We start from the raw sequence: 18,968 nt of genomic DNA on the forward strand, positions 1-18,968 counted from the left end.
GTTGAGATCCCAAGCAGGAATGGGAGGAGATCTAGGAAGTCGTAAGTTCTTAGCTCCTCTGAGAAACTGTCTCATGAGCTGGTGGGAAAAGATGGGAGGGTCTGTATTAAAATGAGCAGAAATAGCAGAGGCATGTATCTTAATGGAAGAGAAAGAGAGACCCTTATGTAAGAGATCTGTCAAGTAAAGTAAAATTAAAATAATATTAGGAAGTAGAGGATCAGAATCCTGAGCCTGCATCCAGGAACAAAATCTTTTCCATTTTCCTGCATAAGATTTTCTAGTGCTAGGACGTCTGGCTTCTAAAATGACATCCATAACCTGCTTGGGCAGTAAAGAAGAAATCAAAGGCCCTGGATTAACCAGGCCGCCAAGGCTGAGCGTTCTGACATGAGAGTGTAGAACCTGACCCTGATGTTGGGACAGAAGGTTCGGAGACTGAGGTAAAACCCAAGGGGGCTCCAGGCATAGGTTTTTTAGAGTTGGATACCAAAACTGCCGAGGCCAATTTGGAGCCAGCAAGATTATCATCTTGGGCTTGTCCTGTTTTATCTTCAGTAAAACCCGTGGAAGAGGCTGAAAGGCATATCCCGAGAGGTTCCTCCGACTGAATGACAGGGCGTACACTTTCCAAGCTTCTCTGTGGAAAGTCCTGGTGCAAAAATTCTGTAGTTGATGATTGAGATGGGATGCAAAGAGGTCTATGTGAGGACATCCCCAGACTGCTATCATCCTGAATATTTTGGTGTCCAGCATCCACTCGTGTTGATCCGAAAGGTTTCTGCTCAGACCGTCTGCCAGGAAGTTTTGTTTCCCTGGTAGAAACTGAGCTTGAAGATCCAGATTGCAAGCTAGAGCTGTGTTCCATAGATCCATGGCTAGTCTGCAAAGGGGGCAGGAATGAGATCCCCCTTGCTTGTTTATGTACCACATAACTGTGGTGTTGTCTGTCCGTATTAGCAGTTGTCCTGGTTGTAAAAGATTCCTGAAGGCCAATACAGCTTTCTGAACAGCTACCATTTCCTTTAAATTGATATGCAGGTGCTTCTGATCCTTTGTCCAAAGGCCCTGCAAACAATTGCCCTGAAAATGGGCTCCCCAAGCATAATCCGAGGCGTCCATGGTTAAAATCGGAGTGGCAGGAGGCAGACGGAAGGGTTTCCCCTTTGTTTAGAGCACATGCCCTGGACCACAAAAGAAATTCCTTTTGAAGGCAAGGAAGGACGGAGATCAGTATGTCTAAACTGTGGCAATGCTGAAACCATACACTTTTTAGGTACCACTGTATTTTCCTCATGTGTAGTCTTGCATAGAGAAGGATGCAGGAGTCCATGTAACCCAAAGCCTGCAGGAATTTCCTTGCAGATAGTTGAGTTAGAGTTGCCAATGTTCTGAAAGTTGAAGCCAGCTGTAATTGTTTTTCAGATGTCAGAAATGCCATCTGGGTTGTGGTGTTTAGAAGTGCACCCAGAAAAGTTATCTGTTGTGTTGGTGTCAAATTTGACTTTTTTATGTTTACAGAGAATCCCAGGAACTTGAGGAGGTTCTGTACAAATTCTAGATGCTGGAGTAAGACATCCTTGCTGTCTGCCTGAATTAGACAATCGTCCAGATAAGGGTAAATTTGAATTCCCTTGAGTCTGCAGTAAGGTACTACTGGAGCCAGGCATTTGGTGAAGATCCTGGGAGCAGTAGACAATCCAAAGGGCAGCGCAGAGAATTGAAAGTGCCTCAATCCGGCCTTGAACCTGAGGTATTTTCTGCGATCCTGCCTGATGGGAATGTGTAAATATGCCTCCTTTAAATCCAAAGTTACCATCCATGCATCTTTGGACAGCATTGGAAGTAGCTGCTGTAGAGTAAGCATCTTGAATTTTGCAATCTCTGGAAAGGTGTTCAAGACCGACAGATCCAGAATGGGTCTCCATGAGTTTTGCTTCCCTGGGACTAGAAAGAGCCTTGAGTAAAAACCTTTTCCCATCTCTGAAAAGAGGAACCAGCTCTATGGCATTCATAGCTAAAAGAGCTTCCACCTGGTTCAAGGCCTCCCATCCATTGATGTTTTGGAAGGTCTGGCCATCCGTTTGGCCTTGGCAAGGTATGAAAATGGAATTTGTAACCTCTTAAAACCACATCCAAAACCCACTTGTCTTGGGTTATTTGAGTCCAATTTTGATAAAAAAGAGAGAGTTTTCCTCCGAGAGGGGCTTCCAGGCAAGAAGTTCCTGTAGCCCAACAGAGGGAGTCATTGAGTTTGTTTCCTTTGAGATTGTGACCTGTCCTCTCCTCCCCTAGGGGTGGAAGCAGTCCACTGTCTTGGTCTATAAGCAGCTTGTGTTTGAGGCCTCCCTCTGGAGCGTCTATATCTACCCCTCTGAGGCCTGTCTGAAGTGGGAAAGGACCAATTTTTTGAAGGCCAATTCCTGCTAAATCTAGGTGGCTGTACTTGTACGAAATCTTTAACTGTTTGCATGGATTTCGCCTTATCCTCTATCTTTTTAATCACCTCTTCAGCTTTTGATCCAAACAAAACATTATGCTGAACAGGAGCATCCAATAATTTAGCCTTTACTTGTTCAGGTAAATTTTGTTCCTTTAGCCATGCATGCCTTCTAATGACTGTGCCAGAGGCCGCAGCCCTACAAGAAGCCTTCAAGGCATCAAATCCACTGTGTAAACCATGCTTCCCAACCTGTTCAGTGGCATGCAATAAGTCATGTAATTCCTTATCGTCTGCACAGGCAGAAATGGAAGTAAGCTTTTGTTTTAAGACAGACAAGAGAAACTGCTGGTATTTAAACATATGAAACTGACAGTTTAAAGCCCTAATGGACAAAGTAGCAGAAGTGTACACCTTTTTGCCCCATCTTTCCTAAGATCGAGAATCCTTTTCAGTAGGAATGGGATTTTTGGCAGAAGCGGCCTTAACTCCCTTAGGACCCTGAGAAATGGTTTCAGGGTCAGCAGAAGGGTTCTTATATAAAAACTGATGGGAATCAGGAACCCTGTAATATTTATCAGGCTTTACAGGAGCAGGAGGAAAAGAGTCAGGGGTTAAGTTAGCCTCCGAAAAGGCATCATCCACAATATCCAAAACAGGAGGAATAGCCAGGGGTCTATGTTGGTGAAGAATAAGAAAATCCCTCAGTCTTTTCTTGGATTCCGAATACTCCTGTCCTTCCCAGTGGAAATGTTCCCTCGTTTCATGCAAAGTTTCCCCAAAAGAGAAATCCTCAGGGGGAGAAGCTGAAGGAATGGATTCCCTGTACAGTGGATGAACGGAGGAACTCTTTTCTACAAGTTCCTCCTTAGTGGTTGCACCCACTACCATGGACTCTACTGCAGGCCCTTGCTCCAATGGAAATGGTCCTTGGAAGCAACAAGGAATCTGTCATTTTTTTCTTTTTCTTTTTTTTTGGGGGGAGGGGGGGCTCAGCTATGTCTGGCTCCTTCCACACCCACGTAGAGCTCAGGTCTATCATCTCATCAGCCAGAGGAGCAACACAAGAAGTAGATGGGCCAGAACCAAAAGCCTCAAGGAAAACTAACTCTTCTGGAGAAGGCACTTGGGAAATCCAAACCCCTTTCTGTCTGAGAAGTTCGAGCATTTCTCTGAATGAGGCATCCTCAAGGGGGGATCTGGGAGAACCCTCTCCTTCAAAGTCAGTGTTGTTGTTGTTAGGGGATTCCACATGCCTCCTTTTCTATTTTTGCTTCCAGTGTAGCGCTTCTGTGGGTTGTTTAGGGAAGGAATATGGAGCTGACAGTCTCTACTAGGAGAACTGGATCAAGGCTTCTGTAAACTGGCTATCCTGAAGGGACAAGAACAGAAGGCTGCAGAACCTGGGAAATCATGTGTGATACGGTTCGATCTGATTCTATGGGGGTTTAGTCTTCTGTGGGGGTTTAGTCTTCTCTCTGGGTTGAGAGAGTACTCCCTCAAAAGTCTCAAACAAAGAGCTCAAGACATATCTGGGAAGCCTAGCTGTAGGACATGAAACTCCTGAGGGTTGCTCAACCCTAGATGCCGTTCAGTTGGCCTTCGAGGCTGATGCCAGAGCCAAACTATCAAGCACCAAGGCTCTTAGGGGGAAAAATGGATCTGAAGACCTTGGGTCCGATCCTACTCCACCTAGCTTTACAGATCTGACTGGGTTAGAGACAACGTCATCACAGAATGCAGGAGTTGAGGATATATAGTCTCTCGGTTCCAAAGCAAATCTGTGATCCAACAGCTCTGATCAGGGAGGTTGGATCAGAGAAGCAGCCTTTAAAGAAAGAGGGGAAGTAGTAATTCCTCCGGGTCCAACAGCAGCCAAAGTCGGGAGAACTCCAAGTGGATCTAGCCCCCCCATAATTTCCTCAATATCCTGTCCATTTCATCTTCAGTGAGGATACTAGTAACATACAGCTGACCTAAACCTGGGTGAGATGCAGTCCAGGAAGATCCTAGGAGTCGCATGAGATCCTATGATTATAGGACCTGAAAAAAGTGTCGTCTCCGATGGCCTGGATATTTTAGTTGCTGCAGCAGACTTGGAAGTTTGGTCTGGGGTGTGACAAAGGGAGATACTGCCAGCACAGCTATCTGGAATTTTGTAAATAATTACATGCCATTTGTGAATGTCAACATGACCATATAAGATGCTTGTGTTACAACTGTATGTCATGTGTATATCAAACTTGTTTGTACAGACATGTGTATTGAAAAATGTTTTTGCAAAGTGCTTGAAATGTATCCACAGTGTGCTCCACTGAATAGAACAGAAATGTACATGCACTGTTGTAACGGTTTAAATGTATATATTTGAACAGTGGAAACAGGAATACAGGAGGTTAACTTTAGAAAAATAACTGAAATTAAATTACTTTATGTCTAGGCCATAAAAAGATGTTATCTTTCAGTTTCAGTGCAGCTGCAGACATAATTAGTCTGTACTAGGGGGCTTTCTGCATTGTCCTTAAATGTGGAGGAATGTAAACTGTTTTATGATTTCCAGTATCTGCCAAAGATCTGAGGTCTATGTATTTTAACAGGTAGATGCTAAATACAGCTAGCTTTTAGCAGTGGGGTTTTCACCTGGGATACAGTCAGAGGAAAAGAACTGATATCATTCTGCAAGCTATCCCAGCAGTCATATTTGAGATATTAATCTGAGAGGTCTCTGACAGAGACGCAACATTCTGTATTTTGCCTTTGAACTGTCCCTACATCTGCCTTGCTCTGTAAGTAAGTTTCTAGGGAATAGTAACTCTCTTAGATATAGTCAGGAATACAGCAAAGCTTAGTCGATATTTTTTATTTGAGACTGCCCGGCAATGTTGTTTTAAATATTTCCTGTGATTTTGAACTCTGATGTCACTGCAAATATATATTTAGCATTGTCTTTTTTTTATTATTTATTATTAAATATATTTAAACCTTTCACTGTGGCTGATTTGTACAGAGATATTTAAACTCTGAGAGTACTTGCATATTTACTTGGTGACACTGTGTAGGCCACTCCTAAAAGCCTTGTGCTTGGTCAAACTACCATTTCTATTAACAGTGACATTACACAGTAAGATTGGACACCCTTTATTAAAGGCCTTAAAGTAGCTGATAAGGAGTTGGCTGGTGGCAATGATAGTTACCTTATAGTCTGGGCAAAAGGGGGCATAGCTAGTAAACCTCTTCCAGCCTTTCCCAGGTGTGTGTGTGTGTGTGTGTGTGTGTGTGTGTGTGTGTGTGTGTGTGTGTGTGTGTGTGTGTGTAAATCAAACCTCAAAGAGTGAGTGCGTCAGCTATTTGGCCAGGGACATGAAGCGCTGGTTGGACAGAGAGGGTGTTGGAGGTCTTGGCTTGGTCATTCAGCTAAGATCTCAACTCTATAGCTGTGCCAGTGGGGAGTCTTATTAGGAATCTGGAGAAAGAGGGAGAACCCAGCCCCGAACTGACTGTGGTCTCTGTGTGATATTAAGGGAAATTGTACTAGGTGCAGACAGCTGCATCTTGAAATACTGTATATGTACCTTGTCATCTCCCCCAGTGTACGAACCCTAATGGTGCCATTTGTAAGGATTAGGCTCCTTGATTACTGGTCCAGTGATGGGGTGTCACACGGGGACCTTTACTTAGACGTTTTAGATTTTTCTTTGTACTTTAAAATCTTTCTGTTTCTCTTTAGGTTTGTCAGATATCATTTTTGCAGAACAAGAGAATGATGCAACAGCAGCAGACTTTCCCAATCTGGAAGGTTTGTCTCCCATTGAAGAGTGAAAAAGCCCCTTCAAAATAAATGTATTCTTCCATCCAATAATGGTCCATTGACTGAAAACCTCACAAAAGGAGCAGAAGGAAAGGGCATAAACAGTAAATGCACTTATCATGCGGGTCTTAAGTCTGAGAGCTTGGGTGAGCAAGCTATGCATATTTTAAAACCTGAAGGCTTTTCTGTCATCCTTTTGAAGAGATTTTACACAAAAAAAAATACCGTTTGTAATACTCAACTATAAAGTTTTTTTTTTTTTTTAAACAGAAGGAAGAAGTAGAGGGGAGGACAGCAATATGCACAAAGTGCTAGAAAAAGGGTTTGATGACAGAGGAAGAAATCCCCATCTTTTAAAACTGATATGTATAATCTTACCCTGAGCACCCAAAGATCCATCACTCACTTATGATGGCAAACGAGATCTGAGGTAGATAGCTCTTCAAACAGGGATTATGGGTAAGGGAAGAAGAGTGAGCACCAGATGCAAATCTTAAGAGAGGTCAGATCTGAAACCCATACGCTGAAGAATGGACGGAAAAGACAACACCACATCTGTATGTTATATTCAACTGTGCTCACCTGCACAAATTTTTTATGTTTTGAGATACCAGATGAACTAATACATTCTCAAATATACAGATCTTCTCAGAGTACACTTTAGTAGCTTTTATAGAAGCAACCTGTCAATAGGAAAAATGACCAAAAGATTGATCTGCTTATCTTCCTACAGTTTTTCTGACAGTTTCTCATATACAAATACCTACTCACCTTTTGTCCTGCATATCTCAATTAGGTTCACAACATTCTCATGTTTCAGAAGCTGAAGAATTTTAATCTCTCTTAGAGCTGTGATAGGAAACTAAAACAAAGGGAAGAAAACAAGAATGAACGAGATGAAAACAAAGTATTCATTTCTAGATATACCACATGCAACTCAGGCATACAAAGTCAACAACAGTAAGTGATGAACTTAACGCAATACATTTCAAAGAAAAGAGATACCAATTTGGGAAAAAAAATGGATCATAAAGGGACACAAAGGCGACACTGTCTACTTAGTGTCTTTATGTCGCATCTGTGTGCTTCACCATCTGACACTGGGATAAAAGGTGGAAGACATGGGAGTAAACAAGCTATGTGCATTTCACAGAGGACAAGTGCAGTAATGTTAAGAACAAGATTGGGTAAACAAGACTTTTAAAGCCAGCCAAGTGTGAGTGTACATTAGATGTAGCAAATAACAACTGAGTACTGTGCACTGCAGCAAGTTAATTTGAATATTACATCAGTCTGATAGTAGAAAACAATAAGCCAATGCAGTTTGTTCTTTAAGTGCAACATTCTACTATCTCCTCTCCATCCCTAATGTCTTTTCCTCACATGTCCTACACCCTCCTGAATACATGAATCAATTCTCTCCATGACTCATTCTTCTAGTAATCAGTATTTGAGGCCAAAGTACTTGAAATATGAGAGGGTACCTTTGCAGATTCCCTGAACAGATGGTACATACAACTGCTGCCTGCGAGTCCTCCCTGTTCACAGTACCCCACCTTCATCTTTCTGATATAATTCTGTGACTGTAGAACACACCTTAAGTCATAGTTTCTAGAAAGAGCAGCTCCAGAAACTTCGTCTCTGGTCAAGTTTTCCTTCCATGGTGGCTTTCCTTTGGTCTACTTGTAGCAGCCTAACATCCCACTCCTAAAATGCACACAATGAAATAATGCTGTGGTACGTCTAGGGTCTAACAGACGGGAAGCATTACATTTTTATCTGGGGACTCAATTCCACTAAGGATGCACACCAACACTCTGTGCAGCTTAATGTCTTTTTACACTTACTGCTACTTAACATTTAAGGTCTTCTTTACTATAGTATATATTTGACAATATTAGGGAAGGACCTGTGATTTTACATTTTTTAAACAATCACAATTTGCATGTGTTTTGCTGTATATTTTTTCTACTTTCAGCACTACTTAACACAAATGGTTATTAAACTCAAGCTTAGGACTACCGCTGTAGTGTGGGTACTCTGTAATGATTAAGTTACTGGAAGTTTTAGAACAAAGTGGGCTGTGGTGTCACATGTGAACTAGGCCTGGTGATGTAGGGAGAGTGGAATTAATTTACTTGACAAGAGGATGTGATATACGACATAGCTTTCTTTAAATTATTAGCACCTTTTCTATGTAAAATATCAGTATGGAAAGGTGGTCATGATGTACAACTTCCTGTATTACATGGCAGCTGTAATACAATGTTTACCATCTCACAGGACATCACCTCATGCCCGTCGCTATTTCATTTGGTGTAAAAAAAAAAATGTTGCATGGTGTATCTATAACTTCCACCAAATCTCGACATTTATGAAAATTTCAAGAGCAAAAATGCTAAAAGTCTTTAATATTTTGGAGCTACAAAACACAGAAAAGAAAGACACAGCTCTGATAAAACAGAACTTCAACTACTACTCAGAGTAAAAAAATCTACTAAATGTCCACATTTTATTCCTGACAAGAGCATAAAGACCCACATAAGGTACACATGCATACGTTACTGACAACAGAATACAGCCAAGTATGGTACAAGGCTTGTGATGGACACAAAAGTGATCAATACTCAAATGTGTTATCACTATTCTACAACCCCAGAGTTTTGCAGTGAAACATCAACATTGCAGCATCTCAGGGGATCTCTCTTTTTCCTGAGATTGTGTGATCTTGGAGGTAAAAAGGGGCATATAGTTAATGATAAATTTGCTTCTTCTAACAAACAATGTCTGCAAAGTTGCATGAAGTGCAAATAAACAAACTGCTGTTCACACTAAGCAGAATGTCAATAGAAATCCTTATTACTAAGATATGACTGAAACAGAGATCAGTGACAGAAGACAAGAATGAAAATGATTTGAGCATTTACTGGCATTAAAATGTGTAAAAGAATGCAAGACTTTGGAAATGAGAAAGCAATGGACCAAAATAAACTAGGTTACATTTAATGGCTGGCAAAACTCAAAACAAATTGTTTTAGACACGGATCAGAATGTAAAGTGAAGGCTGTCCACACTTTAGAATCACTGAATGTGAAAGGCAATCTAAATATTTTCATGTACAAAATGCATAAATGTGCAGTCCATCAGATCATTAATGGTGAAGGACCTGCTTACTTGCAAATATTAAACTACGAAATACAAGATCAGTTTCCCAATGGCTGGAACAAAAACTTCAATACTGGATTATCTGAGATGCCAAAGGCTTGGCAAGAGTGAAAAGTGTTGTTAGTCTCATTTGTCTTGTCAGGATGAAATAGATGAATGTTCAAGCAGCTTTATTATGTACAAACACATCAGGAAATGAGGTTGGTCACTAACTTAGATAAACGTATAAACAGACTAGCTCTCATTCAAGTTCACTCTCTGGCTGCACTCTCAAAATGGCACTGCCTGGTACTTATATGCAGGTTCAGTCCTTAGAAATTATTTATTTATTTATTTACATTTGTTGACCAGGAATGTCCGACTGGACACAGGACCATTTTCAGCAGAGGCCCGGGGAGAAAAGCTCCACAAATTAAAACATTACGGACATAGTTACAGATGAAGAATCCTAGCAATTAAAATATTATAAACATAGTTACAGATGAAGAACATAGTACATTCAGTAGATAACTAGCATCTGTTCTCTCCACGAAGTTATAGCAGATATTAACAATTGTTACAATAAGAAGTTACTGCCATATAATAAGTAGATAGGCATGGAAGTATCAGAGCTTGCTGTAAGCAAAGGTAGTTTGTGGGGTGGAAGAGAGGTAGAGGGTAGATGGAGGGGGAGAAGTTAGAGGGGAGAGTTACAAGGGCATAGCCAGCATGTTTTTAGGTGCGCTTTAAGTAAAGCTTTGTAGTGGGTGCATGATGGTAGAGAGGTTATTGTGGGGGGGAAGGTGTTCCATAATTTAGCTATAGTGCTGGAGAATAGTGCTTCTCCAGCAGTGTTATTGGCTCTAGTAACCTGTAATTGATTTTTGTTGCTGGATCGTAGTGGTCTGGTGGTGAGATAGGGTTGGAGTAGATAATGGAGGGATGGGACCTTTAGAGGATGGTTAACCAGTTTGTGAGCGAGTGCGAGTTGATACCACTGAAGGAGGTGAGGGAGTTCTAGCCAGCCTAGTTCAGTAAGTGAGAGACAGTGGTGACTGTGGTAGGATGCCCCGGTGGCGAATTTAGCGATTTTGTTGTAGCAAGTCTCGAGTTTATTTAGATCGCATTGCCTTAGGTTGGTATATATTGGCGAGGCATAAAGTAGGGTGGAGATAAGGTGTGAATTTGCAACTGAAAACCTAGCGGCTTTGGTGAGGAGTTGCTTATTTCTGTATAAGGTTCCTAGTTTATGGTCACGGATATGTGAATATCAAATCAGAGATTGTTGTTTATTTCAACTCCTAGCAATTTGGTGTGATCTGTTGGGTGGATAGTGATGTTGTCTTTTGCTGTAATGTTAAAGTGAGAGTTGTTTTGAGTGTGTTTGGTGGGACCGAAGATGAGGAGTTTAGTTTTGTTTGGGTTGAGTCAAGTTTCAACAGAGGAAAGGGCATCCTGTGTGACCTTTTGCATTTTGGGTAGGGACTGGGCTGAGCAGATGATGGCTGAGTCATCTGCATATTGTATGAGTGTGCCATGTTTGGTGGCATAGGATAGATTATTGGTGAAAATAGAGAAGAGTAGGGGTCCAAGGATGGATCATTGGGGAACACCAACAGAGACAGGTAGTTGGGGAGATATGTCATTTTGCCATACAACAGATTGCTGGCGGTCAGACAGGTAACTGAAACCAGTTGGTGACTGATTGAGAAAAGGATAAAGTTATTGAGTACAGAGAGGAGTTGTTTGTGTGGGACCATGTCAAATGCTTTAGATAGGTCTAGGAAAGTAGCAGAGGAGAGATGGCCATTGTTGTTTTTATGGTGAAGGATAATGTTAGTAAAGAGAGTAAGGCAGTGATGGTGCTATGGTTTGGTCGGAAACCATGTTGAGTATTAGAAAGGAGGTTGTTAGTAAGGAGGTAGTCTGAGATTTGAGAGTGAATGCATTTCTCTAGTATTTTGGAGAGTGGAGATAGAATCGATATGGGGTGGTAGTTGGTTAGATCTGTGGAGGGGCCGCCTTTGTGAAGGGGAATGATGTCTGATATTTTCCATAGTGCAGGGACGTAGCATTCTGACAGATGGGTTAATCAAGATGGATACTGGGGTAGGCTAGGGCGTCAGCTGCAATTTGTAGGAATTCACTTGGGAGGTTGTCTACTGCTAATTTTGTGGGTTTAAGTTTAGTTAAGAGTTTTCTTATGTTGGAGGTAGGAATGTGAGAAAATGAGAAGAGTGTGGGGAGATTACTGGGTGAAGGTGTGGGGTGTAGGGGAGGGGGAGTTGTGTTGTCTAGCTAGTGATAGTACGGTTTGTGTGAAGTGTGTGTTGAATGAGGTAGCAATATTTTCTGAGCAGTGAGGAATGTTAGGTGTAGCGGTATTGATTCTTAAAGGTAACACACACACGTATTCTACATCCTCCCTCTAAGAAATAAGTTATGTATCATTTATGACATTAATTGGCATGCAATGAATACAAGATAATCTTCTGAAATGCAATTATACAAAACTAAATATATATAAGCAATCACATCCAAGCTGTTATTTCACACTTGGTTTAGAGATGCGACCATAACATATGATATAAAATCTGGAATCAAAGTTAGCAACTGGAACGGTCTCTGCTGAATGTTCAGTCTTAGGAATGTCAGGAACATTATCAGGTACGGAAACTGGAGTCAAGATATGTTCTGCAACAGCAACACTGCCTGGGTTGCTCAGATTTAGAGTCTGTACCACAGGAACAATGCTGAGATATTGGTTCTGATACACAAAGATGATGTCTACGATTTCTCCTGTACTCCACACCCTCAGATCTCACAAAACAGGAATGCAGGTCGGCACATATACCGGTTACTTGACCAATCTGGTTGAAACCTTTCACCATTTGTAACCTCTCCTTTTTTTCAATGATCAAAGAAATCTACTCGTCTCATCATAACTGGACTTTGTAGTTGGGCTTTGATGGTGCTGTTGTTCTTGGCTTTAGGCATCAATAAACAAGACCTGATAGGCAGCGTTGTTCTGGTTTGCCTAGACAGAAGTCTTTGAGCAGGTGAGTCAAGTATATTGTCATAGGATATGTTTTTGAGATTGAGTAAACTCAAAAAGACATCGGTATTGGTCATGCTATGACTTTTCAAGCAATTGTTTTGCACTCTGTACTGCACGTTCAGCTAGACCATTTGACTGTGGATATTCAAGACTACTGGTAACATGTACAAAGTCCCATTCTCTTGCAAATCTCTAACAATTGACTGGCAAATTGCATATCATTGTCAGATACCAGCTTATCCGGATTTCCATGTACTGAGAAATGACGGTTCAGCTTAGTAAGAACAGTAGTAGACGTTAGGTTGGGTAACAAATCAATCTCGAACCAGTTTGAATAAGAATCGACCAACATTAAGTAATGCTGATTGTTCCACTGGAATATGTCAGTGGCAACAGTTGACCAAGGAAGTTCAGGAACTTGACTTAGTTGAAGTGACTCTTTTTGCAAATGCAGTCTAGTACTACTATCACATACTGAACAAGTAGAAAGTACTCTGTCAATGTATTTTGCTAGAGAAGGCCAAAACACCAGTCCTCTGACCCTTCCTTTAGTTGATTCAGACTGTGGATGACCACGATGCAAAATCTGGATATATTCACGTTGTAAGGAAGCATGAAGAACAACTTTAAAACCTTTGAAAATAATGTCATCTTCCATCAACAACTCTTCTCTATAAGAAAAAGAACATTGTACTTCAGCTGATACACTTGATTGTTTTTGACTGCCATCCTACCTGGATGTAGTGGTTGAAAGTTTGCAAAACTGATGAGTCTTTGTATGATCTCTCAGCTCATGAAGTCTTGTGGTAGAAAAATTATGCACTTCCATGGCATCAAAGTCAAAATGTTCTGCATCAAACTGTTCGGTTGTATTTCACACAAATTAGATCCTGACTACTTACTGCTTGTTTACCTCAGTTCAACAGGCTTAGAGCAGACTAGGTTGGTACATAACACAGACACCTAGCATGCAAAATATAAGCCTGGCACACAGCACATGAATTGTACTTAGCTTTTTCGAAGGTTTCTGCCAGGAAGTCCAAGATTTTTGCAATTGGAGCTGTAAAGGGATCAATGTATTTTTGCTCGGCCCAGAAGGAGAACCTCTTCCATTTACTAGCGTAAAGTTTCCTAGTAGTTGGTTTATGGGAAGACGCTAAAATATGTTGAACCATAGATGAGATATCAGGGAGCCTGGCTAGGATCGGAAGTGGAGAAACCTAGCTGTCAGCTTGAGAGTTTGAATGGAAGGATGAAGAGCGCACAACTGATGTGTCAGGAGGTCCGGAACCGGGTCCAGAATCCAAGGCTCCTCTCTCAGGTAATTGCCAAAGGAACGGGAACCATATCTGACAAGGCCAGTAAGGGGCAATGAGGATCAGCTTGCGACTCAGCAACTTTGCTTTCTGAAGAAATTTTGGAATTAAAGGAAAGGGGGGAAAAGCGTAAAGAATTCCGGGGGGGGGGGGGTAATCGTGGACCAGTACATCTCTGGGTGACTGTCCAGCGGGGGAACTAGGGCACAGTAGCTGCTGCAGTTGTTGTTTAGGTGAGAGGCAAAAAGATCGCAGCATGGCTGGCCCCAACTGCGGAAGATCATATCCGCCACATCTTGTTTCAGAGACCACTCGTGGGGCATGAGAATTGCCCTGCTGAGCTTGTCCGCTATCACGGTGGACTTCCCCAGAATGTGCGTTGCAACCAGAAAACACTGAGAGGAGATCTCCCATTGCCATACTTGAAGGGCCTCCTGACATAAGAGGTAAGACTTGGTTCTGCCCTGATTGTTGATGTACCACACTACTAACATGTTGTCCATCTGAATTGCTATATAGCCCAAAGGGAGAGCATCGTGAAGTGCTTGCAATGCTAATAACACTGCTCTCATCTCCAGGACACTGATGTACAAATGGTACTCATGAGGTTGCCAAGTTCCTTGGACTGTCTGTCCCAGATAATGCCCCCCCCCACCCTATGTGGGATGCATCCGTGGTAACTGTGGCTACCGGAGGAGGGGCTACACAGGGTCTGTCTAGAGTGACTAGGGAAGAGTGAAGCCACCACTATAGATCTTTCTTGCAAGCTTCCGTGATTAAGATCATGTGTGACATTGGTAAGTCCTGATACGACCACTGTGTGACGAGGAGTCATTGCAGAATCCTCATATGGTAACAGGCTAACGGAACTAGAGTAATGGTAGCCACCATCAAACCCAAGACCTTTAGGACAAATCGTGCCTGAACCTTTGACTTTGAAAAGAGGAGAGAGACCTGACCTCAACTGGCAAGCAACCTTTCTTGTGGGAGCTTGGCTACCATGTCTCTTGTATTTAGTTGAGTGCCTATGAAAGTAATACACTGACAGGGAAACCAGGCAGATTTTTCGTAATTTATTGTGATTCCTAGGTATGCACAAGTGCAAATCGTGTGGTTCCTGGCCCTTAAGAGATGATGTTCGGTGTGGCAGTGAGGAGCCAATCATCTAGATAAGGAAACACCTGAAATCCCAAACGTCTCAGGTGAACTGACACTACTGCCATGCATTTGGTGAACACCCTGGGGGCTGTGATGAGACCAAAGGGCAGAGATCTGAACTGGTAATGACTGGCTCCCAGCCAGAAGCGTAAATGTCTCCGAACTGACGAACAAAATTCTGTATTAAATCTTGGATTAAAATTTGTTCCTACCATTATACCAGCATTTTATCTAGTAAGACAAGAAATATTTAGGTTTGTCAGAAAATTGCATCTTAGGTGATTTTTGCTGAGCAATTGAATACACAACACGAACATACTGATATTGACATTGACAGCAATGAAAATAGTTTTTATTCTTGTGTTTCTGATATTTTTGATGTGGATAATTCACAGAATGCATATATGTTATTAGACACTAGCACAGTACCTTGTATAAGTAAATTCATTCCCCCTTATGTGAATAATACTGTTTATTGTTTTTCAGAAATGCTTTGTTTCTCTATACAAGAACTTATAGAACAGTATAAAAGTACACCTAATCAACAATTCAATATGACTAAAAATGAATGGCTTGCTCTTAAATATCTGATGGCCAGACAGGATCTTATTATTAAGCCTTCGGACAAAGGCAATAAAATTGTTATACTTCATTAGTCAATATTTGGACATGTGCATGCAGCATTTGAATGATAATACAACATATGAAGTATGTGATATGACCATGTATACTAAAGCTATGGAAAATTTGTTGTATTATTAGAAAAGGGATGTTGTTTAGGTTATTTCACCAAGAAAGATATTGATACCAAATTTAATATAGATGAATGTAGCAAACACTTTCTACTGTTTTCCAAAATTACATAAAAATAATGTGAAGCCTCCAGGAAGACCAATAACTTCTGCAACTAATTATTTTCTACATAATGTGGGTCTTCTTTTACATAATTTTTTATTACCCTATGTGGAGAAACTGGGTTCCTACATTTGGGACTCATTTGATTATTTAGAGAAAAATTTCAAATATAAAATGGACTTTTGATATGTTTTGGATATCTACAGATGTTTGTAGTTTGTATACCAAGATCAAACATGAAGATGGCATAAAGGCATTACAATATTTTTTGGAAGATAGTCCTATGTCTCACTACATTATGGACTTAGTGCATTTTTGCTCATTAGAAAATTATGTCAGTTTTAATAATGTCATATATCAATTGCGGGGTACAGCTATAGGGGCAGCATTTGCCCCCACGTAAGCAAATTTATTTATGGCCAAGTTTGAATTTGATTTTATATATATATATATACATATATATATATATATATATATATATATATATATATAAATAAATTTGTGGAACATGTTTTATTTTATTTTCGATACATAGATGATTTGATTTTTGTTTGCAGGGGGGAGGGCTAGATCAAGTCCCATATTTTTTATCTCAGTTGAATGATATCATCTACGATATCAAATTTGATGGTTTACAGTGTGGTGTTGAAGTAAGCCGTGGTGGTGCAGTGGTAGCCTTGTCGCCTCACAGCAAGAGGTTCTCCCGTTCGATTCTTGGCTGGAGCGCCTTCTGTGTGGAGTCTTTATGTCCTCCCCGTGGTCGAGTGGCCTTCGAAAGACATGCGTGAATGGGCGTCGAGCTGGCACTGTAAAAATCTGCCAATCATTAGCGGACCGGAGTTCCACTGTGACGACCCCTAACCGTGAAAAGCCGAAAGAAGAACTACAGTGTGGTGTTGAAATACATTTTTTAGATATACACCTTACTGGTATGATAGATGGTTCCATTAAAACTACTGTTCACCGTAAGTTTGATGATATTAATCAGTATTTACATGGTACAAGTTGCCATACTGAACATACTATAAAAGCCTTACCTTATGGGGAAATAATTAGACTTTCCAGGCTTTGTAATAATACTTCAGATTTACAAACACAAATAAATCAAACTTTATCCATGTTCTTACACAGGGGCTATAGCAAAGTTATGATTAAGGATGCTATAAATAAAATTACTGGTATCAATACGAATAAATCTGCTCACGGACATGTTGGAAATATCAAAGCACAGCAACCTAAGAAAAGTGAAAAAAATGTTCTTTGTCACTGCATATAATAGGTTGAGTGACAAAATTTGGCAAATAGTGAAATGTCACTGGAAATTTTTACTAAGAGATGAAACTTTGAATACTATAATTCATGATATGTCCAATGTGGCTTATAAAAGAGGGCAGAATTTATGTGATAAGTTGGTGAAATCTTATTTTGTTTCACCTATTATGCATGTTCCTGTCTCTTTAAATAACAAAGGTACTAGACCTTGCAACCATTATAACATATGTTGCAATATAGTTCCTAGTTTTTGTACAATAAATGGGAAACAATTTGTTAAAAATGACATTTTCCATTATGAAACAGAAGGTGTAGTGTACTGTCTGAGGTATCCCTGCAACTTATTTTATATTGGTGAAACCAAGAGAAAATTTAAAACGAGGTTGCAGGAACATATTAGAGATATTAAAAATCAGAAAGAGGAAATTCCTATAGCAATGCATTTTTTGCATAAACATCATTGTGATCATACTTTGTTAGAGGCAACGATTTTAGAAAAAGTATTTGTTAGAATGGGGGATGAAAGACTAATTAAAAACAAATTATTATACAAAGAAACTGTGTTTATTTTAAAATTGGACACCCTTATACCAAGGGAGTTAAACATGGATATTAACTGGAAATGTTTGCTTTAAATTTTTCAATTATACAATTTTAATTGTTTAATTAATCAACCTTGAATGAATACGCTTCTTCCAAACAAGGGAACTGTGAGTTTTTTGTTTATATATATATATATATATATATATATATATATAGGATACCTGTCAAATCCTCGAATGCTCAAAATTTCGAACGTTACATGGTCGAGACCAAACGTTCGAAATTTTGAGTGCTCGAAGATAGACTTTCAATGGCACCATAGATAGGGAGAATTTCCCTTTTCTGCATTGTAGTGCGGTCTCGGAGTTGGTATATTTAAATAGGGGGGTGCAGGGGGGCTTGCCCCCTTGCCTACACTGTTAAAGTGTTTTTTTTCTGTGTTTTCTTTCTGTGTTTTCTTTTTTATGTTCGAACATCCAAATGTCGAACATTTGGTCTCAACATTTAACACAGACCATATATATATATATATATATATATATATATATATATATATATATATATATATATATATAGGAATGTTTTATTATGAATTTGTACTCTTTGAAGGAGAGAAGAGGAATAAGGTCAGCAAGACTAAGACAGAATATATGTGTGTGTGAATGAGAGGGAGGATAGAGGAATGGCGAGGACGCAGGTAGTAGAGGTGGCGAAGGTGGATGAGTTTAAATACTTGGGATCAACAGTTCAGAGTAATGGTGAGTGTAGAAGACAGGTGAAGAAGAGAGTACAGGCAGGATGGAGTGGGTGGAGAAGAGTGTCAGGAGTGATTTGTGACAGACGAGTACCAGTAAGAGTGAAAGGGAAGGTCTACAAGAGGGTAGTGAGACCAGCTATGTTATATGGGTTGGAGACAGTGGCATTGACAAAAAGGCAGGAGTCAGAGCTTGACGTGGCAGAGTTGAAGATGTTAAGATTTGCACTGGGTGTGACGAGGATGGACAGGATTAGGAATAAGTGTATTAGAGTGTCAGCCCAGGTTGGAAGGTTTGTAGACAAAGCCAGAGGGCAAGATTACGTTGGTTTGGACATGTGCTGAGGAGGGATGCAGGGTATATTGGGAAAAAGACGCTAAGAATGAAGCTGCCAGGTAACAGGAAAAGAGGAAGGCCTAAGATGAGGTTTATGGATGCTGTTGATATTTAAGCATATGAAACTGGCAGTTTAAAGCTCTGATTGCCAAGGTTGCAGACGTATAAATCTTTTTACCCCATCTATCCAGCGCCCTGGAATCTCTATCAGAAGGGGTAGGATTTTTGGCTATAGAAGCCTTAACACCCTTGGGACCCTGAGAAATAGTCTCAGGATCAGCAG

The 18,968-nt window shown here is 40.5% G+C and overlaps 1 protein-coding gene across 2 annotated transcripts in view; it reads right to left on the reverse strand.

Moving 5' to 3' along the window:
- CDK9 (cyclin dependent kinase 9) overlaps positions 1–18,968 on the reverse strand; it is a 1,779,604-nt gene that overhangs the window by 1,527,993 nt on the left and 232,643 nt on the right. For both annotated transcript variants that reach the window (XM_044058348.1, XM_044058349.1), the window contains exon 3: positions 7,020–7,110. In XM_044058348.1, coding sequence (XP_043914283.1) covers positions 7,020–7,110 — 91 coding nt within the window. The remainder of the gene's footprint in view (positions 1–7,019; positions 7,111–18,968) is intronic.

The sequence above is a fragment of the Protopterus annectens genome, chromosome 16.part0 (genome assembly GCF_019279795.1).
Source record: "Protopterus annectens isolate FY-2018-M chromosome 16.part0, PAN1.0, whole genome shotgun sequence".
NCBI lineage: Eukaryota > Metazoa > Chordata > Ceratodontiformes > Protopteridae > Protopterus > Protopterus annectens.